General features: G+C 41.2%; 2 protein-coding genes across 2 annotated transcripts in view; both read right to left on the bottom strand.

Annotated features, from left to right (window-relative positions):
• The window catches only part of BTBD8 (BTB domain containing 8), a 43,148-nt gene extending 36,836 nt beyond the window's left edge, over positions 1–6,312 (bottom strand). Inside the window, exons 1-2 of the mRNA XM_086753462.1 lie at positions 6,028–6,312; positions 5,766–5,951 (exon numbers count right to left, since the gene is read on the bottom strand). Coding sequence (XP_086609588.1) covers positions 5,766–5,951; positions 6,028–6,140 — 299 coding nt within the window. The 5' untranslated portion in view covers positions 6,141–6,312. The remainder of the gene's footprint in view (positions 1–5,765; positions 5,952–6,027) is intronic.
• Positions 6,313–7,628: 1,316 nt separating this feature from the next.
• Positions 7,629–25,067, bottom strand: EPHX4 (epoxide hydrolase 4). Its single transcript, XM_086753126.1, has 7 exons — positions 24,804–25,067; positions 22,023–22,108; positions 18,389–18,546; positions 16,204–16,332; positions 14,004–14,107; positions 12,917–13,065; positions 7,629–8,572 (listed from the first exon to the last, which is right to left on the bottom strand). The coding sequence occupies exons 1-7, from the start codon at positions 25,044–25,046 to the stop codon at positions 8,338–8,340; spliced, it is 1,104 nt and encodes a 367-aa protein (XP_086609252.1). The 5' UTR covers positions 25,047–25,067; the 3' UTR covers positions 7,629–8,337.
• Between the last annotated feature and the right edge of the window lie 1,084 nt (positions 25,068–26,151).

Consider the following 26,151-nt stretch of genomic DNA (forward strand, 5'->3'; position numbering starts at 1 on the left):
CGCCATTGATGTCACCAGAGAAATGTGTTTGAGTTCTTAGACATTAGTCGTTCAAACAGACAAGATCTTGTACATGTTATTAGGGATATGTTGCATATATGCCCAGATTTGCAGAGCATTACTAAAGAGGTTAGAAAGCAGGCTTGAACAAAAGCCATTAATTCCAGGGGCAAGAATTTTTTTTTCCTATCGATGTGTTTTTTTCTATCAGCTAGCAACACAGACTGATTGTTAATGCTAACGTCTATCAGAGAATCAGAAACTTCTCCATCATAAATACTATGAATAGCAAGAAGCTGTCAGCACAAAAGTCTGCCACATATGAAAAGGAGAAATTATGCTGTTTGACAGTGCATCAGTTTAATTGCCCTGAAAAAAACATACTATGGTAACTTTAGAATAGAGGGACAAGGACAGATGCCCAAAACAGGATACTTACTTGGTAGTGTAGGGGATAATACAATTAATGATAACAGACAAAACAAATTATGTTTTTCTTTTATTTACAAGTTGTAAATACTTTTGTTAATGAAAATAACACTGAGAACGTAGGAAGTCTCTGAAACGCTCCCTGCCCATGGTTTTAATGCATTTATGTCTTTAGTAAATCAAAATGCAGCAAATACTCTCATGCACTGCATCTAATCTCAGTGGACTTGCAAAAATATTTCAGCAATACACCTATAGCAATGAATCTTTGTTAGTGCAAGTTAGACATGTCATATGCACAACTTCAACCTACCTTAATCACTTAAGATTCTTCTGTTTCCCTTTAGATTTACTAAAAGAACTGTCTGTTTGATTTCTGAAGCTGAAGATGGTTATTTTAACTTTATTGATTTCTTGAGACAAGTATTTCAGTAAATTTCTTCTCATGAGATGCAACATCAGCTGCTCTACTGCCTCGCACAGATGCCAATTAAATTTTCCAATTTCTTGTGAAAGCTAAGCATTTCAGAAGAGTAATCTGGTCCTTAAGCAGTCATGGTCCCAGTGAAAGGTTGCTACCCATTTCTCACAAATGGATTTTTTTTTTTTCCTCGGGGCATAAATTCATGGCATTAAGATACTGTGTTTTCCAAAGCAAAATACCACACACATACCGAATATACTGTGACTTGACAGTTTAGCTTCTCAACTTCCTCTGAGAAATTGAGATTAGATATAAACATGGATTAAAAAAATCCAATAAGAAAAGAGACAAACTCATTGTTTCAGTGTATGTGGAAAGAAGATAAGGTTGTCATTGTTTGGCATGTGTTTAAAGCCTGTTTTCATCAAAAGAAACAAGTCATCATAGTGAAAGCTTTCTTCCTCCAACAGGATATAGCATAAAATCTAAACTGTGAGTTTCATATAGTATCTTACTTATTTCCCTCCCTCCCTCCTTCCTTGCTTAGCAAAGTCTATTCTCAATGACTAGGTTAGCTCATATTTATAACCACAAGAAACTAACTTGGTGCTGTAGTAACAAACTCAGACCAGAGAATACGGTTGTATGAATGAAAGCCATTAAATTAGAACAGCTTAGCAATTCAGAGGAGCAAATTCCTTAATCCATTAACTTTGGGAAGTTTGGAACACTTTGGTTCACAGTAATTTGTTCTCAGCTTTCTCAGTTTTCACTGGAGATAAGCTTTTACAGAGCATTTTAACTTCCACAATTCAGGATTTATTGTTTCATAGAGTTGAAGAGAGTCACATCAAATTTCCCATATTGCCCGTATTTGTATGGCAGGGTTTGTTAATTACATTTGTTTTGGGAGGGATGATTCTTTTGAAGTTCTATTGCTGATTCCTTTATGTCTTAATGCAAGGAAAAGAATAGTTGTTGAGCCAAAGAAATGCACCGGCAAGTGCCACAGAAACCCCTTTTTGCAGTTAGCTTGTTTTCAAGTAACACTAATCAGGCACTCAGGCACTCTTTGCGTGGTAGGGTACACCATATCCACAGGCACGAGTGATAAGCAGATAAAAGGGAAGGACCATATCAGAAAAAAACTGTGTAACCCAGAGAATTTCAAGAACATGGGAGGCATACTATTCTTCTGAAAGAGTGGTCTGCAATCATAATCCACTAGAGGGGAATGCACAAGCGTAGATATTAAGGGTAAGATTGCTGGGGCATAAGTGTAAAGAAATTCAGTGTACATAAACAGAAATCATGTTTGTTTCCTCCAAAATAGCCAGTATCCAATGCAGACTATGACAATCTAGCAATCAGTAAGAATAATCTCATGCACATGTTATTTGAAGAAATTTCCCTTTTTCACTACTTTGTAATCCAGTGCTATGGAACGGTAATTAGGAATTGTATTTAAAGAACAAATATTCACAAACAAATTGCACTGTATTTGGTGCACCTGCTTTATGAAAACCACACACGCAAGAGGTCAAGTCGAGAACAGCGCTAAGCCATCATCTTCTGTAGTGTCAGTCTGATGTCATGTAATTTTAAAAGATACTCCACCTTCTAGCCTTTTTTTTTTTTACGCCCTACGCACAGAAAAGATTCTGGCAGACATGAGCAACAATGAGATTGCAAGAGGTGTGATTAAGTGACAGATGAAACTGGAACAATGCTATAGGGCGTCTGTTGTATTAATAGCAGTTGCTACAGCCTAAGGGGTTTTTTTTCTAGAAAGCAAAAGTGTGTATAGAGAATAACAGAAATAAGTTATTGTCATCTTGCTCTCTAGGAGTTTACCTTCAAGAATGTTTTCGCCTGCACTGAAGCTAGATGTAGCATCCTTCTACTGCCTGATACAGAACTATACAACCATAACACGGTTGAAGCCTTGGCTGGTCTACTTTGAATCAGCTGCTGGTACTGCACATTAACCCCCGTGGCAGTAAACATCACAATGACAATTGTATTCCTTTGTATTTGATCCGTATTTATTGCTTTTTAACTAGATCTGACTGTCATTATGTCCTCTGCGTCCTTCCGTAAATCAGATCCCTTTAATACAAATATCAGGAGACAATGAAAATGATAACTAGATTTTTATTTCTAAAGCTATACTTTTTTCTGACTGAAATGGTGTAAAGCAGTTTGCTTCAATAGGAAAGATATTAATGATCTAATGATCTGTGACAGGCTGTTGTCCTTCAGGGATGCTAAGTTTCTTCTTGAGGCAGACTGCAGAACCCTGCTTGAGCAGTCATCTCCTGCCATCTCCTACTTGCAATTGCTGATCCTTTTCTAGTTGTGCTACGACACGTGATGGAAGGCTATTGGAGGGCAGAGTCAATATTACATTAGCTTCACTGGGCAAAAATCATAGGGTGGATGCTGCACTTCCTGGTGACCAGCAGCTTCTTGCTGGTGTCCTCAGACAGTACAAGTATAGGGAAAGAAAGCAATGCTGCTGAGGCTACGCAGAAAGATCAGTGTGAAGTTCACCATGTCCTCCATCCTGCTCAAAAATGCTCAGAAGTTTGGCCAGAGGAGCTGCACAGCCTTCAGCGCACAAGTCACATGTAGCCCACATCTCTCCTGATTAAGAGAGACAGAGGCCCAAAGGAAATACATACCAGATAGAGCTTGTGAGAAAAAAGTATCCCAAAATCCCCAAGGGAAGATGATTTTTACTTGGGAAGATGAAAAGCTGAATACAAACAGGAAAAGGAATGAGATTTTGTTATAGCTTTGATGAACTTGCTACTATACTAATATTCGACTTCTCCTATTCTACAGGGAAACAGTATTTATGACCAGAAAACCTAGACATTTCTAAAAGACTACAGCTTTCTCTCAAGAGCTCAACTGCAGCTACAGGTCTTTGTTACAACTCATCATGGTGATTCATGTGCTCCAAGAACCAGGCTAGCCTCCAGTAAACCTCAACCTGTAATTTAAGGTGCTGGTTTTGATCTGTGAAGATCTAATTAATTTGCATCTTAATGATAAGAAACCACTGAGATTCAACAGTCACTGATACTAGCAGAAGTCATCATTTGAATGAAATTAGACTCTTTTAAACCAAAGCTGCTTTCTTTCCTTGGTCCAAAACAGTTCACTGTGGTCAAACTCCAGTGCATTCTGTGACACAAATTTTCACAGAATGTGCTGGGTTAGAGGATTCAAAAGCTGAAGTTTCAAACAGCACAGAAGACTAAGTTAAGAAAAAACAAACACCTTGCCAAATGCACTTCATATATAGCTTAGACAATATGGGGAGGTTCATTTGAAGAATCTAAACTCTCAGTGAAAACATAAAAGGTTTGTAATTAGATAAGCTGTTTTGCATTTAAAGCTGTTGTTCAAAACCACACTTTTTGGAGAACATGCAGGACTAGAGATCATCACCTACCTTCCAGCAAACACATACAAAAAGGAAAGCAAGCATTAGTGAACTGTAGACATATTAAGTGCTTACCACTAGGAAAACAAAGGAATGGTGTAACAGTATATAAAGAATTAAAATAATTATTCCAAAGAATTATTTCCCAGTTTCCAAATTAAAGTAATTTTGAATTTTAAAAAATTTGCATTGTCATGCTTCTGCATGAAAGCCTTCTGTACCACCACTTACATGAATGTGAAGCAAATTAATGAAATCGAAGTAATCACGGAGTCAAGAAAAATACGAGACAAAACCCATGCTCTTTTGTTTCTTACCATTTGTTTTGCTAATGCTCCTGCCAGGCTTCCACAGTAACCAGACAAATGCCAGTTTACCAGCCTGTTGCCTATGAGCCATCTGCTGCCTTATTTACAAATTTAAGGAGAGAATGAGTGAAACCAATAGGGAGAGGTCAGCCTAGGTTATCTTTTAGGCACTAAACTTTAAAACTGCAACACCCTCCTCTTGCCAACAATCTCAAGAACCTGCAGGTGCATACATTTTCTAGGCACATCCTGAATTCGTCTGAGTGCCTACCACTCTGCTCCTGTGGATGCCCCAGACTGCGGATGGGCTCCAACATCAGTGCTGTTTTATAGAAGGTTGGTGGCACCACCCCAGCTTTGCCAGAGGAAAGCAAACACTGCCCAGTTCTTTGAAAGGATTAAAGGCACTTACAGGCAAGGAGGATTGGAAGGTCTGGTGGTGGCACCAGCCAGCACCCCTGATGTACTCACCTAAGGTCTGGAGCAAGACAAACGAGATGTCAGATATGCGCTAACAGCTGGCAGTGGGGAAAACACGCTGGCCCTAGCACCTGTCCCTGCGGAGCAGCCAGGCCACAAGCTGCGCTGATGGTGAGGCACGCCTCGCTCTGGGATCCCAGTTCGGTGGGAAAGCTGTGCTGTGCTTGGCCTAGCCCATGGATCACTAGGACTTCAGCCACGACCACACAGTTTCTAACTTGATGCATCATCTAACTTAATTCTAGATTTCCAAATCTATAACATGACACTATAGTGGTTTTCTTTGTTGTTTTTCATTAGGTAACAAGGATATTAGTAGGCATAGACAACTTAAAAGGATACATTCAGGAATTTCACTGCTTTTTCTCTTGTTCTATGAGAAAGCCTTTACCTACCACACAAAACCACGCTACGCTGGAGAGTATACCTGCGCACTGCCAGCAGAGGGACGAAGGCAGAGGAAAGTAAGTTACAGGAAAGTCCCCCGCAAAGGCTGCGGGAAGGCTGCGAAGATACTGCTTCGAACTGGAAGCCCTCGGCACAGGCGTTAAGGCTGGGGAGAAGAGAGGCGGAAGGACGCGGGGGGCAGTGCTGAGCCCAGCCCAGCAGCCCGAGGCGGCGGAGGGTGCCCGCCGCGCCGGCCCCCCGCCCACCGCGGCCGCACACTCACCGCAGGAAGCGCCGGAGCTCCGCCAGCCCCACGCCGTCCAGCCGCAGCACCTGGCGGGGTGGCTGCCCCGCGCCCAGCCCGCCGAACAGCCGGGGCGCCCGCGCCAGCAGCACGGCGCGGTGCGCCCGCAGCGCCGCCTCGCCCACGCGGATGGTCACGTCGGAGCGCGTCCCCTCCGCCAGCAGCCTGCGGGAGCGAACCATTACCGCCTGGCGCCCCGCCTGGAGCCGGCCCCCCGCCCGGCCCGCCGCCCCGCGCGTACCTGCCGAGATCTTGCCTGAGCTGCTCGGCCAGCGCCTCCTTCAGCCGCTGCCGCTCCACCGCCGCCGGGCCGGGGCCCTTCGGCGCAGCGCCGCCGCCGCCGCAGCGCGCCATGTGCCGGCAGCCACTGCGTTCTGCGGCGGCAGGGACGCGAGGTGGGGATTGACAGGCGGTCCCTTAGCGACAGCGCCGACGGGGCGGCCCGCCGTATTCACGTAAACAACCGGCACAACGCTCGTCGCCGCGGGCGGCGCTTTCCTTCCCGCCAATGCCAACCCCGTCGGGAGCGAAGGGACCGTCACGCAACGAGCCCCCGGGCGCAACGCCTTCCCCGCTCCCTCCAGCCGTGGCCTCCGCCAATCAGAGCCAGCGGCGCTCCGCCTGGCCCCACCCTTCCCCGCGGGAGGGGCCGCCCCTTCCCCGCGGCCGGGGCGGAGCCTCACTGCGGGGGGCAGGAGGGCCCTGCCCGCCCGGCCCCGCCTCCGCGGGGAGGGAGCCCCCTGCCGGCCGCCGCCCCGCCCGCCTGGCGGCCCGCCCTGCCCTGCCGCGCTCCGTCCGAAAAGCGGAGTAATGGGCTCAGACCGGGGCAGCAGCGCCGGCTCTTTTACAAACGGAGTCTGGCTGTTGGTTATTGCCCGTTACACGTCCAGCCGCTGCACTTCTCACAGAGCCCGAGCTCCGCTGCGCAGAGCCCGGCGGCTGGCGGCCCACAGGCCTCAGTGAGCGGGTCCTCCTCGAGAAAAATCATACTCTCCAGCACCGGCTTTCTTGCCAAGAAATTAAACTGCTGCATAGGTGATAAAAGTCGCTTTACACCACCCTTCTGAGGCAAGGAAGATAAATGCTGAAAATACTCGGTGGAAAGGTAGGTACCAGCCATGGTTAGAAAAAGTGAGATCAATACCATTATCTCAACACCGAGGGGACTCTTCCTCAGATTTAGCGAACTGCACGGAAGGCAGCAGATCACCAACCACGAGCCAATACTTGGCTGACAGCACCCTTCAGTCCTCCTTCCTATCAGGACTACGGCGTGGGCTGAGCCAAGTACCCACGCAGGAGACCGTGGCTCAAAAGAGTTCCACACACAGCAGAGTGGGACTTGCTGGGACTCCCCAGTAACGGTCAGCTCTCTTCTACTCTGGTGTGGGCAGCTAGTTCAGGCTCAGCTGGCTCCAGAGCCTCTCCTGATGGGTCCTTCTTCATCCTCGCCTGTTCCCAGGGCACCGCGCTTGCTCTGCAGGTGGAGAGGGAGCCTTTGGAAACCCTATAGGCAGGTGACTCACCTCTTCTGGGGACTCATGTTTTGTGCTTCTTTTCTCTTTGTAGTTAGCAACCAGTTTTCTTCTCCTCTGCCATCACATGCAAGTTAATTCTACCCTCCATTTCCATAATCACTGTGTCTCTTCCTTCTATAAACACAGGAACTTGGCAGCAGTTCTTGGAAACAAGAACAGTAGTTGCTAACATAGGAAGGATAATGCCAACAATGAGGCATTATTTCCAAGATGCTACAACAGGAATGCTGCACGGTGGACAGACACTTCAGCTATTCAAACCCAATTCTTAGCTTCAGTAAGAAATCTCTCCATAAAAGTCTGATAAAGGGAGTAGTGTAAGTTGCATTTTATTAGATAGGGGTGGATTTGATACATATTAGACCTTAATTTTCCATTCTTCTTGTCCAGACACGTTGAGTATACAGGTTTCCCATTTTTCAGTTAAGAAAGAAAAACACATTGCACAAAGCAGCTGCATTCAACAATACAACAAGATATGTATCATTATTCACTTCAAGACTAGAAATGTGCCCAGAATTTTTTCAATCATTCAGTATGCTAAAATATAGATAATAAAAAGAGTTAGTTACTCTTTAATGGTAAAATACATTTAAAAAATTCAGGTGCATCTAGAATGAAAACTCATTACTTCCTTCAGTATGGCACCACTCTATTGTTTCATTATAAATTTGTAAAAGGCACCACACATTAAAACTGTAAAGCAAGGGAGAAAACAAAACGAAGGAACTTTTCATGATTTTCTTTCTGTACAAATACATATATATCTTAAGGCAGGTGTTTTTATGTGCAAAATACAAGTATACAGGTAAAACCAATGTTGGTATCATATATTCATCATACTCACTTCTTCTTTTAGCAGTAACATTGGTGTCCAAATGTACAGTACATTGAAAACACTTTTCTCTAACAGAGCTCAAAATAGAAGGCAGGTTGGAAATATGGCCCTGATAACAATTAGTTTTTAAATCTGAAGAGCTTTTATGTAGACCCCTTTAAACATGTACAAACAGTCATTCTCTTTTTCTTGTTGTCTCTTCCTTTAGAAAGGTCCATATCAACTTGTTCACTATGTCAGGCTGATCCTGCTGGAGCCAATGACTGGCTTCAGACAAAATAGTTAATCTGAAATGATTTTTAACATAAATCCGTGTAGTTTCTGCCATCTCAACTTCCATAAAAGCATCTCTTTCTCCCCATAACAGCAGGGTTGGCATGATGACTTCATGGTGCTGCAGAGGTAGGCAGCTTTAAAAGTAAAACACACTTAGTTTGGTCTTTTTTTACAAAAATCATCAAAACAGATTGCAGTCAACTTAGCTTTTGAAATAAACACAGTGAATCTCATTGCAAGCTTTCTAGGTTCCAAGCAATACCAAGAAAACACTCCTGTGACTCAAAGTCCTTTATTTGTTTTTAAGAATGGTAAAATTGTTAGAAGATACTTTTACTGTAACATGTCTGTAATTAGCATTCGATTTCAACAGAGGTCTTATTTTTGGAACATGAATGATTCTTCAGCATGATGCACAGCTCAGGAGCCCCATGATCCCTGCAAAAGGGCACGTGGAACAACACGGACAGAATTTTGTCAGTCAGTGGCTATCCCTTTGCTGATGAATGTTATGGCAAATTTCTGAACCTGCATTATTTACTGCAAGTAGTTTTTAATGAAATATGATGCTTTGAATCACATCTGCACTACAGTGATCAAGGCACCGAGCTACCTGAGTAGCCAAACTGCCTGACCAAAAAACGGCTGTCCAGGAAACGGCAGGACACTATGGAAGATACTAGCTACAGTGTTTCAGACCTACTCAAAATTAAATATAATGTAGTACAGCTGAAAATAAAAATATTTGTAGAAGAAATTATTCTTGAGAACATTGATGTCTGAAATGCTGAACTGAATTCAGTTACATTCACTCATCTATGAACCTCATGCTAACATTCAAAGTGCATCAGCGTTCCCTTTACAAAGAGCTATGGTATGTTTTTGAAGGCCTTGGACTTACATACCTACATCTATATGCAGTGAAAGAAAACCCTTCCTTAAAAATTTGCCTCTCATGGAGTCATAATCTCTTTAAAACTGCAACATCACAACCCAGAGCTTTGGCAGACTGGAAAGTGTTTAAAGATAAATATAAGACATTTGAAGAATACTTTGAAGAAAAGCCCTTAGAAAGTAAAATGTTAATAAAAATTATAGGACCACAATGACACTCATTATTTTTTTCTTAATACAATTATTTTAAATGGAATATTTTATAAATATTTCCCCACATTAAAGGTAGACATTAGGAAAGATACAAGTAGCCAGAAGTGAAAGACTATTTCAACACAGGCTATATTAACCCACCAGAATTTATTCCAGGTCATCTATTTCAGAGATACTGAAAAATGTATCTAATTTATGCTTGAATTGCTTAATCTTAGCCACATATTGTAACAGAATACTTGTGACAATTCAAAAGAGATTCTACCTCATTAGATACAAATCTTTGTTATATTAATCTTCTGAACAAACTTTTATGACAAACTTAAGTGCTAGGTTGAAACTTAGGAGTTAGTTAAGAAACTATGCTCTGTAAAAAGGGAAAGACAAAGAAGATGGCATGCATATTAGTTTAAAATAAGACAAAGATATATAGACATTCTTTGAAGACATTCTTCCTCTCTACTTATACATAATGTGAAGAAATATGAATAAAAGATCACTTTAAGTAATAACTTCATTTTGATTGATGAATTAGGAAAATTCTTAAAATGGCTTTTGTAGCAGTGGATTTAAACTCTCATTTTTCAAAGAAACTGACCTCACCCACTGGATCATAGTTTATTGGTAGTTTCAGTTTTAGAAATTGATAATCTGATGATCTGATTTAGTGCATTTAGACTAATCTCTTTACCTTTTAAATCCAGTATCCTGGATCTCTTCACTATTTATATGTGTATTTTTTCACTACTGTAGGGTTTACTATTTTTTTTTTGTGTGTGTCTAAGTGCCTTGGAAGATTTGTAGCCTCATGTAGGAAAACTCTACTGGGCTTTTTATGCACACTGCACAGATAAACAACCTGTCGCTTTTCATTGCCTATCAGCTACACTATATTGCTTCTCAGTCTGGAATATGGGACATTATATCATGCCTGAAGTTTCAAGAAATCTCCTTTAACAAAGATCAACACACAGATTTCACGTTTAGGAAGGGCAGTTCCACTCGAAAAACAGACTCAAACCTTCATACAGCCCTGTTATACAGTTTTTCTGTAAACAGCTACTGAAGTACTTCTTAACTGCTGTAAGAGAAGTAATCCCATTTTCTAAAAAATGGCATATCAGAAGAAATTCAAGCTTCAACTTGCTTACCTATCTCTCTTAACCAAGCATGTTACAAAGACTTTGATTCCAAAAGCATTTCTATCTGAAGTATAGTGAAGAAAACGCTGTGCTATTTATACAAGGATGTGTTGGTGATGGATGGAAGTAGGTGATTTCAATCATCTTTTTCGAAATAACTTTCATGAAAAATTAAGCTCTGAAGAATGAAACTGCAGGTGAATAGTAATGAGTTGGAAACCATAGGTCACCAGTGCCAGCCCACTAGGAGTTATGGTGAATACAAGTCATTGGTGTCTAAGTGCTGCTCAATGGCTTATATGAGAGGAAGTGAAAATTTCAATCCAGTTTTAATATTTAATGACTCACATTCTATAAGATGCGACCATTAGAACTGGTGGCAAGAACTGAATAAGCTGAAGACTAATCTTTTCCTTCCAGTCCAAAGATTGCTGCATTGTGGCTGACAGCAGCTAAAATAATATTCTCTAAATTCAGTACAGGTATACTTTCAGTAGAAAAATAAAGCAAATACCTCCCCCCCACACACACACAGATTAACAGCTGTGAAGATACTTTCTGATTAATAATGGATACCAGGCATTTTTTGAGTGTCAAAAGGCCTTAAACATATGTAACTCTTACATTCATCTCATCTGAATCCCACAGCAATTCAGCTATTGGCTATCACACATATTTCGCTGTTATTGTCAGAGAAGCATCTGGTTAATGTGCACTCACTGATGCGAGGTGCTGTGAACGTAGCGAACGCGGCTCAGGGCGCTCATGCCTCCCTAGCTCCTCATTAGCCCTACCCTGGGGGCTCCTGCTGCGCAGTTGCAGGGCCAGGGAGCCGCGTGCAGCCGCACAGCTCCGCATCCCCAGCTCTGCATCGCCCGTGGACATCCCAGCTGATGTCATCAGCCACTCTCTGCATAGCTTTAAATAATTATACTGTTACCAGCGCAGCCATCTCATTTATTCCCCATTGGCATCTGTGTTTAGTGTTATCTTGTTTAGAAGAAAATATACCATCCATCTACTTTTTCGTTCCAGTTTTGTCTCTTAGCTTGTACAAGACAGCACCTAGCTCAGATCCCTGTTTCCCGCCCAGTATTTCCCTGCTGACCGCTCTCCTGACAGTGACAGCACAGAAGGCACAGAAAGAGCAGTAGAGGTGGTTCTAAATTTGGACCAGGGAAAATGAAAAGTTAATCTACTTCAAACACCTACTGTCTGAGTTTAGGGAAGGAAGAGAATTGTCATTTCGAAAGAATGTTGGGGAGCTGGTCTTGTGTTAGAGAAGCATGCAGGAGATTTAGCACTGTTGAAGACTGGAGGCAGCAAAGGAAAAAAAGAGTTCAATCCCACTCTTGGTATAGTCCTTCAAGTTCGGGCTGTAAGTCATAAGTAGAGTATATGCAGAGTTAAAGACCTTCTGGCTCAGTTAAGTTTTTGGCAGATAAAAAGGGAGCATCAGCCTATAAGGCCAAGCCAACTCCTTCCAGGAAAGTTAAAAACATTAGAAAACTGCTTGAGAAAACAAAATAAATATTAAACTTGCAAAAATATTTCCTATTATGATACCACCTCTCAATTTTAGTCTATGCATGCTCCCTGCTGTCTGTGCTGACTGCTGCCAGTGAGTCTGATGAGACCAGTGCGGGAACAAACAGAAAAAAGACAAGTTAGGGTTAGTTTTAGGCTTAGTTGCAAAAAGACCTATCCCACCTTTAAAAAAAACCAAAACAACAAAACAGCCCAAACACAATAAAATTAAATTCAGACATTATTTTGTAAACTTACTTAAAAGAAAAAGTGAGGGTAACTTACTTGGCTGCCATGTTATCTAATAGTATTATCTAATAGTAAGCACATCATAGACCATATTACTAGATAATATGATCTTCAATGCAAACAATTAATTTATGTTAATTTTGTAAATATTATTTAGAGATGGATTTTTGTGCTTGCCATGGATTCTGTGTATGAGGAAGAGTCTTTGCTGTATTAGATTTTGAAACAAAGATTTTCCTTATCTGCACTAGTGAAACTAGTTGTTTCACTGTTTTGTGTGGGTATCTCACACAACTCACTTTGCATCACACTGCTTGACACTGAATGCATTTGTTACCAGTTGAGAAACAGCTGTGTTTTTTCCTTCTACTTTAGTAGCAGAAGATGCAATAACATCTTTGGCCCCCAGGAGACTCTAGAATATTTTACCTTGTTTCAGAATGTTATACTGACCTGAAAATATTTCTGTAATGGTTAATGGGTCCAGTTAATGCTCCAGGTTGTGAAAAGACATAGAGATAAGCTTCAATATCCTCTGCTGTTAATCTGCAGCCTTTCCTTCCAATTCCAGTTGCCTGGCTGGTAAATAAGCTTTTCAGAACCTACAAAAGGAAGAATAAAAAGCCACCATATAAGATAGCTAGAAAACGTGCTTTCTCTCCTTCAACAGGACACATCTTTCTAAAATATACTTATACATTGTTTAGAGCATAACGAATAGTTTAAATGCTTTTTTTTTAGAGAGCTATGTGTAAAGCACACAGTAAAGTTATTTCTGGTATAACTTACTTCAGACTAAACAAGTACAGGTAAATACCAGTACTACTAAGTTACTCAGTTCTGCACCTTGTCCTGCCACCCGTGACAGGCAAAGGCAAGCACAGGCACATACTCTTGTTTGGGACAGACCCCAGCAGCTGACAGGCAGGAGGGAGAATGATTCAGGACCTCCCCAGCTTGCTGTTCTCCATGTGCCTGTAGCACTGGGAGCTCCGCACCAGGCTGTTATGTAGGTAAGAGGATAGATACTTGCAGCTGCTTTTTCCCTTTCTATATGCTTGTACTTATTTTTTAAGGTTATACAAGGTGTTGGCCCTTTGGTTCCTCAGGGAGAGTTAATCACCTGGCTGAATCTGATGGCCTGAGTCCCAGGCTCCCTGCCCTGTAGCAGGCTCTGAGGGGCAAGAGCATGTCCCACGGCACACAGGAGCTTCAGATAAGTCAGCGGGAGTTCCCCAGGCACCAAATGTGTCCCACTGGCATGGGCACAAGTAAAATCAGCTGACTGTCTAGGTGGAGTAATGCACTTAGTGTTGGAGGTTAAAAGTATGTACCTGAACGCCTCCCAGAAATGCAAAAGCAAGAGTTAATTTATATACTTATATCCTACTTTATATAAATATATAAAGCTTAAGAAGAAATATCAGAAAGCTCCGTATTTTTCCAGTAATTATAACTACATCAGAAGTGATCAACGTAGGTGGCAATTCTTCCATCACTCACAGTTAAATATATAAACAAGAGCACTCATTTTGCTCACCTTGAAATCATTTATTGTAAACATGAATTCAGGAAACCATGGCATTTGGAAAAAGAAGTAGTAACCAGATTTAATCAATTGTGATGGATGTCGTAGAATGTATTCTGAAACAAAAATTCCCGTGAATTAAAAATGAAAACTGATGACTCAAACAAAATTACGGTTAATATTACTATTTTTTAAACTTAAAGGAATGTTTTAAAAATATTACATTAGAGCATGCTATGTTACAAAAGATGATTACTGTTTCAGGAGTAAGTATATGATGTGGCCATTAAAACATACTTTTTTTTATATGTGTTAACAGAAACAGTCAGCAAATTCAAAGCCTGCCAAAGATTAGGTGAGGGCAGTGACATTGAGGAGTTTAATTGCACGACAGGTTTTCACTTAGAAATCTATTTGTGTAGCTAGTCCAAAGCATTTTTTTTCATGTGAAATGAGGCATAAATACAAGCCTTTAAGTATTTCTCTCATCAAAGATGTGATACACAGAAATCTGTAGATGATAAGCCACTCACATTCTAAAGACAGCATCAATCCTGTTCACAGAAGTACAGAATTTTTCTAACAGTTGTCTTCTCGGCAATTTCAAGAACCGTAATCAAGATTATATAGTGCTACTTTTTAAAGGTGTTGGAGCATATATAATAAAAGAAAATGATCTAGACAAATTTGCACTAAGTCTTTTTTTTTTTATAATTGTAATTTTGTGTCTCCAATGAGTTGCAAGAGCCAACACTGACATTCAAATATTAAACTTCCTCAAAGCAACCACAGAATGTATGCAGGTACTAGGAAGTCTGGAACCTATCCTTTACAGGTGCAAACACAGCAAGGTGAAATTGCATACCCAACATAAGAGATATCTCTGAAATAGTAATTCTGACAGTGAATAAAAATGGGTTTTAAAGCAAAGTAAACTGAAGCATCAGCTATCTTTTAAGTGTTCATATCTTATACATTCTTAAATTGCATCACCTATTAAGTTTTTCCTTCATGGACCATCATCAACACTGCTCACTTTACTGTTCTGCACAATTTATAAACTGTATTTTCATTTAACCCACAGCAGAATTGATCCAGGGAGGATCAAACTACAGGACAGATTTTGTACTTTTAATGAATATGCAAACAAATACTCAGAAATACTGTAATAAAATGTATTTGTTTTCTATATAGACTGGCTCCTGCTCTCTGAAAAAACTGCAAAAACCTCCTGCTCTCAGTGAAAATACTGCTGAAAGCTCCTGCTTGCTCAGGTGGTGGTGAACAGACCTTTCCTTGGGTAAGTGAGGCTTAACTGCCTGGCAAGATGTTCTTTAGTATGTTAGAAAAGTGCCCAAAACCACTCTGAGAACAATATATGTGAATGGTTCTAATTCCACAGTGGCATAAGGTCAGATTTACATTCAACTGAAATGAAAAATAAAGCTGCACTGAATACTCCTAACTATTTCTGGGGAAATGGGGTGACTTTTTAAATGAAAATAGGGTAAGGTCAGCAACTGAAGAAATTAAAATCAGTGAGATATTACTTTTATTTTAATTACAGAATGTTGGTCTAATCCCTAAGAAAGGTTTTGTAATTCTTGGTAGCAGACAAGCTCAAAGCCTGTCACATAACAAATTTTGCTAGTGCACCTAAGTCCTTGTTCCAGCTACTAGTACATTCCTCAGCCCCTAGTAAGTAGCCTGGAAAAGCTGTCTTGTTCCAATGAATATTGTACGAGATCATAAATTGTCACTTATCAGCTAAATCAATATGAAATTCTAATGTCTGTTTCACATTTATGCAGAGGCTGGTTTATGCACCTTTAATAATGCAGCGAGGCCTTAACCTAGATGTAATGCAATATACACCCCTGTTCAGGGAATTTTATCCCACCAAAGTGGTACAAAACAGATTCATGAATATGAAAATTATGTTTGTGGACCTTCAAAGATCAAGAAAACCATCAGTAAGTTTGGCTACAAGCACTCCCACTTCCTACAATATATATTTCCAAAAGTCAAATACTTGATACCTTACTGCTTCATAAAATACAATCCAGATTGTGAGAAGCACTGAGTACTGGCAGCTTATCTCTGAACATCTAAAGGGGCAAGGAGCTGGTTCTTCTTTAGCAACCTCAAAGCAAAAACAGTATTGATGAAAATGCAGATACTCTGGATTAACAAAGACCACTGTAAAACTCACCTGTCAACACAGAAGGATGAGGGAAATTAACCACAATCAGCTTAGTCACCATTTCAGGATAACATATAGCCACTAACCAAGCGATCATTCCTCCCCAGTCATGGCCAATCAATACACACTTGTTGTATCCTACCACATAAACACAGATTTGTGCTTTTATTTCAGTGGAATTTGTATCCATACCAATTATCACATAAAATAAAATAATTATTGGGCAAAACAGGTGGTCCACCACATTTATTAACATAACTATTTAATACTGCACTGCTTCCACTACTAATGGCCAGAAAAAAATAGTGCACTATTATAGTTAAAAAATTAACAAATAATGAAAATTATTTAATTGGACTTCAACTACACTTTAACTATACTACCTCAGTGTCAAACCAAATGGCCACCCTGTTCACATCTTGGCCAATGCTGGATCAGATATACAATTCAACTTGCAGTCATTATAATGCATGTACATTTGTGATGTTTAGGGAGTTTGGAGTTTGAAACTGCAGACAGAAAGACTGAGCAATCTCCTGAGCCCCTCCTGAACAAAACTAATTCTTATTAATTTCTCTGAATATGGGAGGTTACCTAAGCACTGAACATTATAATTTTGCAAAACGTGGGCATTACACTTAATAGCCATATATATATATAGTGTATATACGCACACACACACATACATAAATGCACACATTTATATACTTAGGTCTGTAGGTTTTCTCCATATGCTGTTTTGATGGCAATTTTCAAAGTTCTTGGCATTCACTTACTTATTCTTCTATGGATAAAAATGGTAATTTAACAGCTATAAAAGGGAGGAGACAAATAATGACTGTGTTTTGAAAGCCTAACCATGCCTCCTTTAACCACTGCTGGCATACATATTATAGTGTCAGATACCATCACACTCCTCACTAAGGATTGCAGTGCTGAGCACATCATACACTACAAATAAAATGTGTAAGAGCCAAACTGTTTAGAATTCTGATATGAATTCGGACACAGTTGTCAAAGCACCTTATAACCCCTCTTGAGTAGAAATATTTTGGAGCACTTTCAATATAATCACATTCTCCAAAAGATTTTAACTTGAGGTTAGAAGAAAGATAACAAGCCTCAGAAATAATTTTTCCAGAAAATTTTAAATCTCTATGAAATTGAATTATGATGAGAGCACTTCACAAGTATAACCATGGTATTACCATGGAGATTAACACAACCAGCAAAGGTCAGAAAATGTAAACACACTGTGGGGACTGCCTGCCCAATCTTTTGACAATATTCAAACACCACAAGCAAAGCAAATCCTAAATTCAAACCCCGGAATTGGAATCACTGCTGTACTATTTCTTCATGTGAAATGTAAGTTCTTTCACTATCCCTGGAGTATCCAGGCAATTAAAATGAAACAGTAACAGTCTAATCCCTTGCCTTACTATTGGTATGGAAGGGAAATACCCTTCACTAGGTGTTAAAATTTATCAGCAGAACAGCTATGCTTCAGATTGAACTGGAGGGGCAAATTTTGCAGACTTGCTTCAGCTCTAGACCATTACACCATGTATTTGCCACAGGGAGCAATGTGTTCCTTGTTCTCCCTTCTGTTCTTCTCACTGTTGTGTAAGACAGAGTGATTCAGCTCTTGAAAACTGACTACTGTGCAGGAGTAGTATTTTGAGCTTTTTTTTTTTTTAATACAGCAGATGTACTGTCATCATCTTTATAAAGCCCATAATATTTATTCTGTCTTGTTTGTGCAAGAAAAAGGTCACCTGATTTAAATTCTTTGGTCTGCAAGTGCTGTTAGACTCTAATTCATAACATTATCCATTAAGTGCAACGGTTGGGAGTAAACGAAGACCTTCTTAGGGAAAAAGACCATAGGTTTGTACTGATGGATTTCACAGCACATAGCAAAGATTTTCTTTTTAAAGTCATGATGGAAAATCGTCTTTACATATTGTTTATATTGACACATACATCATAATTAGAAAACAGACCTTTTTCAATAATATTGATAATAGTCCATAAAATAGAAGTATCCTCAGCTTTATATCTACATATATCTGTAATGTGTATATATTAAAAAGAATGCAGTTTTTTAAAAAATCAGTGCTAGATATTTATGTTTTTTTTTTCCCAGAAGTCGTTATCTATGAGCAAAGTAATTTGTCTTCTACTAACGCACCTAGAGATTCCAAAATATCCTTTATATCTGTTATCAGGCAATCTAGCTTGTAATTTTCTTTGTGAGAAGGAGCATCTGTTTCTCCATAACCTCTCAAATCCAGGGCCACCACTCGATATTCACTTTTAAATTCCCGCAATTGATGGCGCCAAGAATACCTACCAAAGGGGAAAAAAAAGGTGGAGTTATAAGGTCAAGCAGTATGATACCAAAATGCACTCACAATGCTTTTGCTCCCAAATAGTTGCGAACAAATTATCATGGCTTTGTTTGCAATGAAATTATTTTTTCTTTCTGTGGTATGCTGATGGTCGTTTGTGGCTACAGTAGTTTTGTGCTCCCTTCTTGAATTCCCAAGTAAAGAAGGGCCGCTGCCAGAAAGGGGGCATGGCCAGAGCCTGGGTGTTTCAGCAGTTCCTGGAGTCTGGCATGGCCCCCTTGCTGCAAAGGAAGCAGGCATAAACCAGAGCACACAGAGGAGTACTCTTTTTTATCCTTGGAGCTGTACTACTAATGATAAAAGTAAGGTCTGAAAAGCTTCCTCTTCTCCCGGGCTTGTTCACACACAAATTTTGATAGAGCAGGGAAACATGCCTTAAGGCACGTGGGTTTTTTTTCAGAAAAGGAAGATCAGATAATTCATACACTAAATAAACAAACAAAAAAGAAATACAATGAATAGCAAATGAACTTGGTGAAGTTTATGTAATTGATATTATGTACATGTTCATTTGCATCTCTATACTACCAGAATTGCTCCAGAACAATTTTGCAATGTATTGCGAAATACACGAAGTATTTCATTACTCGTGTTTCTATGGAAAGGAGTGGTAACGTTACACACATTAAAAGACATACAAAATTAAGAACTCGGGCAAAGGCCTCGGCTTTTCCTCATTCTGTAACAGTATGTATTGATTAGATGTGTGTTATGAAGCAAAACCAACAAGAAAATGGTGGGTCTCCTGCAGGGTCTCATCCTGCAAGAATTACCTGCCCTTCAACTGTTACTGAAACCAAATGAATTTCAGAATAGCCAGTACCAAGACAGAGATGGCCTTATGCTTATACTGTGATAGAAAGACATACAAAACCCATGATACTTCTAGGCATATATAATAATGGCTGCATCCCTCTGTACTAGTATCTAGCTTTTACTTCTGCTCTTGCTTCAACAATCTCAGATAAATGATATATAGCATTTGGATCATCAGCGATCATAAGAGTGATGCACAGAGTTCTACCTTAATTGAAACAGTGCCTATATCAGACCATTAGCTCTTCCACTTTAGCTTTGCCTCTAGCCCGTAAGGGATTTTGAACTAAGTAATATTGCAGTAACACTCATTAATTATAGAAATTTGTGTTCATATAAACAGAACAGTCAGAACCTTTTCATCTCAGTGCCATATAATGCAAATACAAGATTTAGCTGAGATCTCCAGGAATGAAATTTTTAAAGGCATTATATAATGACTTGGAAGCTGAATTTGCCATGGTAACTGTTGCAGCTATCCTATATACTTCAGTAAGAAGAAACGAGGCCCATAAACAAATAAATAAACAAACTATTTTTGTTTTCAGAAAATGTCTACTTGCTATCCTCATCTTCTGTTTTCACGACAGTCCATCAATCACCAAATGTCTGACTTAACAAATGGGTAGGTTTTATATTCAAATAAATCCTTTTACCACATATGAAATGTAACTATTGGACTACTGCTTTGCAAGCAGAATTTGTAAATATTGGTGAATGCTTTCATTTTCATAAGGTTGAATAATGGAAACTATTTTGTGACTTTCTGATCACATAATTTCTGAAAGGCATCTTGTACAAAATATAGCAGCTCACACACAAGCTTATAGGTACCCAGCTGTCTCTACACATGCGCCATTTCAAGTATTTCATTATTGTCTTTCCACAACATTGGTATTAATTTGCAAGTTCTTATGCATCTAAAGCAATTAATGGCTCTGGTGCATTATATTCTTAAGTGATCTTTCATCTTCAGTCTCAATCACTCACTAAGTTCAGTACTATCTATTTACAGTTGTCCTACTTATAACCTTGAGACATTTGAAGGCAGAGGATTTGTTACAACTGTGAATCATATCCAGTTTGTTTGTTTGTTTTTTTTTGCTAGCCAAATGATACAAATTTGATTATGCTTTAAGTATCTCTTAAATTGTGATTATTTTATCTTGTTCTCTCAGAACAATCTCTATTCTTGCATTAAAAAAATCTTCACTGACTGAATTAAAAAACCACCATCAGTACTGGTAATGTGACTATTTTATAGACTATTGGCATGTAGTCTTCTTTTTAAAAACAGTTACATAAACTATGCTACTGGTGGTCCCAATGACCTATATAACAGTTTCTCATTCATTTCTTTTGAATGGTCATATAATACAATATATTAACTGTCACTTAAAGCATGGCTTTCTGGTTTTTGAAAATAATATACCAGATCTCAGTAGAATATGTATATAAAATGCTAAATTTTCTGCTACTATTCCCACTGTAGGGGAAATCAGCTGTAGTCTCAGCTGTCTTACTGTGTTAGAATATGCATTATGCAAGGTATGCATAATGTTTGCATAGAATATACAATCCCCATCTAACTGTCTTTTTAATCAATCTTTACAGTTTTAATCCTTTTAGATAGCAATTTATTATTAGAACAATCTACTTCTTTGAAATTTTATCTTAAAATAAGTATGACTTTCTAGCACTGTCCTCAAGGCCATTAGTATCTATAGGAAATTGCTAAGGAAAGAGAACTGACCTCTGTTTTACCTATGTCAATTTATCATGGTATGACCTGAGTCCAGCTTGAAAGGTCACAGTTCCAACAGTGGAGCCTAGCTCCATATCTGAGTTTAGAAAGGAAAAGGATCGTTTAACTTGCTAAATTACTGGCATCACCACTTCCATTATTCCCTTACTGGTTTTTTTTGGTGCAAGTTCTGTAAGCCATGCTTCACTAGTTAAACCTGGCAATGACAGCCCGAGCAATTTGGTTAAATCATTAGACACATGACTGCTTTTCATTGTTATAAACAAACATTTGAGATTGCGTTTGATTCATCATTCATCTTATGATGAACTAATAATAGAACCTTTCTCCCTGAGTAGCATTCTGAAATTAGGCTGCACAATAGCCTATAGAACTCATAGTTCTTCCCCTCCCCCAGTTAAAAATTAATGTATAGTGTTTTTAACAAATGCAGCAATCCATGGTGCACTTTACATATAATGGATCCTCATTTTAACACCCTCTGCTATAATTCATAAGTTTAGCTGTGTTAGTACAAATGTTATCCAGACAGGAAATTCATTAAAAATTAGCAATTTCTCCCCTAAGTTTGAAGAAAAGTGTACATACTTGGGGAAAAATGGATTGACGATGAGAAAAAGATGGTTGGTTTGTGTCAGCCTGCAGGATTTTTTTGTGGATGCTGCAATTAAAAAAAGTTTCAACGGTTTGTTTCCTACTAAAACTTCATGCCATTAGCTGGTATTCAAAGATACATAAACCAGATCACATTGAGTTTACTTAAGCTGAGATGATCACTCTCAGGTATCTTAAGCAGCTTCTTTTATACAAGAAAAGTGCATAGGGAGTTTTACCAAAATTCTGGAAAGCCATGAAGCAGCAGCATGAGTGGTTTACCCCTTTCTCCAGCAGCCACATAGTGGAATCTTAACCCTGAATCCTAAAACGAGAGAAAAAGAAAAAAAAGATAAAAAGTGTGTTTTTATTGCTGCACAGAACTGCTATACTGGGATTTGAGAATGAATATGGTTTCAGACAGTATTCTAAGAAACACTGTATTGCCCCTGAAAAAAAAAAAAAAAATTCCAACTTGTCAGTTCTTGAAACTGAAGTCTCCTGTGAATCTGAGATCAGGTATCTGCTACACCCTAGCAATGTGGAGTATCCCATGCCCCAGCTGCCACAGCTTCTTCCAGAGAGGACCATCTTTAATACATGTCAGGCTACGCTCAACATGTGCCAGTTCAGCCATGAGCATCCTAAGCTTTCTGAAAAAGAGCACTGCCTGGCACAGTGACTAGGAAATGCAGATTATTGTCGAAGCCAGCACCTTGCTTTCACATGGACACGTCACGTGCTTTACAGAAAGACTTTAAGACACAGTATGCTTTAAATGCACTTTCAATCTTTCTGTTAGCTTGTAAGATTATGCAGCTATTTAAAACCATCATGTTGCATTCTGGCACAATACAGGACTGCACTGATTCTTAAAAATCAAAAGCAAGCAAAAGTAAGTGGTTTTTCCTTGTTCAAGGTTTCAGACTCCCTTCAGAAAAAAAAAAGGCTTTATACAATCATCTTCTTTCTCTCCTATCTATAGTCACTATTTCTAAAGCACCTTTTAAGAAAGTGGGTCTTATGAGAATTACCAGCAGGCAAGTTACTTACTGTTAGCAGAGGCTGAACGTTGAAATGCCATTGCAATGAATGGATATACACAAGCTTACACTAACTCAAGGTCAAAGCCAGTAGAATTTAAATAAACTGAAATTATGGCCTAGAGGGTTTACTGAATTCTGGCACAGAAGTGGATACAGAAGTTGGGAAAGAGGTAGCTCACAAAATACAGCATGCTCTTTAGAAGTCATGTGAAGGAAACTGCAGGAAGAAAGGTTGTACAGCTCCTGAACAAATGTCAGAGCCTGCACGATCTCTGCTATTTTAAAAAGGGGAGGAAAACCCCAGGCCTTTGCTGTATCGTTAAAAGCTTATATCATGCCAAGGATCACGAACGTATAGAAAAAGTTTTTCTTGCCAGAGATGCTTCAAATTCTCTGAGTTGCCTTAGCATTGCTAAGTCATTAACCACCTACAAAACCATTAACTTGTGTCTTGATTCTTAAAAGGGCTCTGCAAAGGGAAGATCTGGGGGTTTTATACTCACTGTGGCTATAATACGGAGTTTTGCTCAGTTCTGCCCAAAATGACACTGATATTTCTCCTCTGGGATGCCAGTGAAGTCCCTAGAGGTAAAAGTATCTATACATTATGATCTCTTCCTAGTAAATTTTAGGGCCATTACATCATCTGCACCATTCTCTATTACTCCGCCTTTGATAATTTTATATTTGAAAAAGTAGAAGTTTCTCAAGTTTCCTTCCACAGTTTCCCTTCTCAATTTAGTGAGTAGTGGGTAAGCCCTCATCCATCCTGCTTCTTTTAGTTAGTGTCCTCTAGGGATTTACCTTCAATGTTTTTATTTTAATCTATTTATTACTTTTAAGGACATCCTCTTTACTTATACAAATTCAATCACCACTTGTACAGCAGCAGTTTAAATGTCCCATGCCCCAAACGAAGGCCATCCTCTACCTTTTCAGTTGCTCCTTTCTGTCCCCTTTTTTCTGACCCCTCAAAACAGCCATAGGACGTTGCCATCTTTTCTGAAAGACATTTTTTTCTTTGTTTTGTTGAAATCTGTACAGACCTGCAGGATACGTGTGTTTGGAAAGTAACACATTAGCCCGCTGTTACCCAACAGCAAGAGGGTTTCATGTTTCCTGAAATGAGTGACAGCCTGTTGTATTGACAGCAATTCGATTTGCCCCCGAATGCCCTCTTATTGTTGTCACACCCCTCACTTCCCCAGCAACCCATTCACTTACTGCTCAGTGCTACGGAAAAAAAAGAATGTGGCATATAAGTAAAAAAAGCACGCACGTGCCTCCTAATGATAGAAAAAAACCCCAAGCAAATAATGAGAAACCGAGAGGCTGAATAGTTTATGTTAGTACTGCTTGGGACGAAATCCTCTGCACAGATCCCTCAGAACTGAGATCTTTGTGCTCATTTTATTAAAAATAACACGTGACAAAATTTGCTGTGCATTCTTTGCTCACCTGTAACTACAAAAGAAACCAAGCCAATACAACTTCATTTAGAGCATTTGGCGGAGGAGTAAATCCTAGATAGAGATCTGAGACAAGTATAAAACGGACTGGTGGCGTTAACCGTGCCTCAGAGCCTCAGAGGCAGCGCTGATCCTTTTACTCTACGTTTTCCCTGAGACCCTGATGCAGGAAATGGGCTCCCAGGCGCAACTGGGCAACCCGTAAATAACAGGGAGGCCACGGCGCAGGAGGGTGCGGGGGGCGACAGGGCACGTACCCGCACACGGGCTGGTAGGGACCCAGGGCCAGCGAGCGCCTCTCCCGCCCACCCAGCCCCGCGCCGCGGGCCCCACACCCCGCCCGGCCGGGCCCGGCCTGCGGCCCCTCAGCGAGCCCGGCCCGGGGGCAGCAGCGGCGGGCGAGAGTGCGCGCAGGTGTGCGAGCGTGCACAGGCGGGCAGGCAGCGGTGCCCTGCGCGGTAGGAACGCGCGCAGCGGGACCCGCTCCCCCCGCCCTCGCCCTCACCTTGATCCGGACGTAGCAGTGGGTGCCCAAGGAGGGGTCGTTGAGGCAGGCGGGGGGGTTCTCCCGCACCACCCAGCGGAAGGTCTCGCCCGGCCGCCGGCCGATGCTCCAGAGCAGCCGCAGCCCAGCGATGCAGGCGCACAGCCCGCAGTAGCTGTACACCAGCGCCCAGAAGAGCAGCGCCCGGGCGGCCACCATCACCCGGCGGGCGGGCGGCGGGCAGGCTGCGCCGGGTCTCGCCATCGGGCCCCGGCGCCGTCCCCGCCGGCCGGGAGGGACTCGGAGCCGCCCGAGCGGAGGCACCGGGAGCGGCGGCACCGGGTGCGGCGGCGCGCCCGCCTCGCGGCCCCCCGCGGCCCTCGCCCCGCGCAACCGCCGGGCACAGCGCAGCACCGCCCGCCGCGGCCCTGGCCCCGCGTGTGCCCGAGCGACGGGGCCCGGGCGCGCTGGGCCCCGGGCAGCGCCGGGGGGCGGTGGCGCCGCGGCCGCGCCCACCAGCTCGACCGCGGGGAGCTCTTCTCCCCCCGCCCCCCAAAACGATTCGCAGCGAAAGACGGCAGAACCAGCCGTCCCCGGGCCGTCAGCCGCGCGGTCCGGCAGAGCTGCCGAATACACCGAAACTCACGGGAAACGCCGCTGCGAAAAGCGCGCCCGGGGTGCGCGGGACAGCCGCTGCCGGGGGCCCTGCGGGCGAGTGCGCCCCCCTACCGAATTTGCTGGCGACGGGAGGCTCACCGGTCTGTGGCTGCCTGGTTGCCCTTGGGTGTTCTTCTAAACTGTACATTCTTCCACTGCTGCTTCACTGTTACCCACTGCCAGGTGATTTTGTAAATGTATTACAAATTTAGCTATTGCACGCTATTACTATGAATATTTCTTAAAAAGATACAAACTCTGAGCTCCAAAATTCCTAATTTTAAAAATTTAACTTATTCCAATAGAGAAATTTGCTAGAAGAGGAAGTTGGATCATCATTACTAACTCCATTCCAACAGAGTTAGTTTGGCACTGGAGATCGCAGCCACACAAGGCTGACACTAGGAGCCAAACAATCTCATGCCTGTCCTTAGCTGTAAATGGCTGTGGGCACAAACCAAGGAGTCACAGTCACCTTTGAGGCCACAGATGCTGGGATGAGGAGAAAGGCTCCGGTCAGCACCTGTCCTGTATGAGCCTACTAATACGCAGGGTAAAGGGTAATTTAGAATGGGAATGGCTCATGTAATCTGAAATGGTAAGAAACAGTGTAACTATATTAAGCAATTGGAGTTATGAAAAATTACAGTTCATTAGTTCTGGGAGATGACAAAATGTGGTCATAGTAGACATGCTGACTACAAGAAAAGCA

The sequence above is a fragment of the Chlamydotis macqueenii genome, chromosome 8 (genome assembly GCF_036417535.1).
Source record: "Chlamydotis macqueenii isolate bChlMac1 chromosome 8, bChlMac1.mat, whole genome shotgun sequence".
Lineage (NCBI taxonomy): Eukaryota > Metazoa > Chordata > Aves > Otidiformes > Otididae > Chlamydotis > Chlamydotis macqueenii.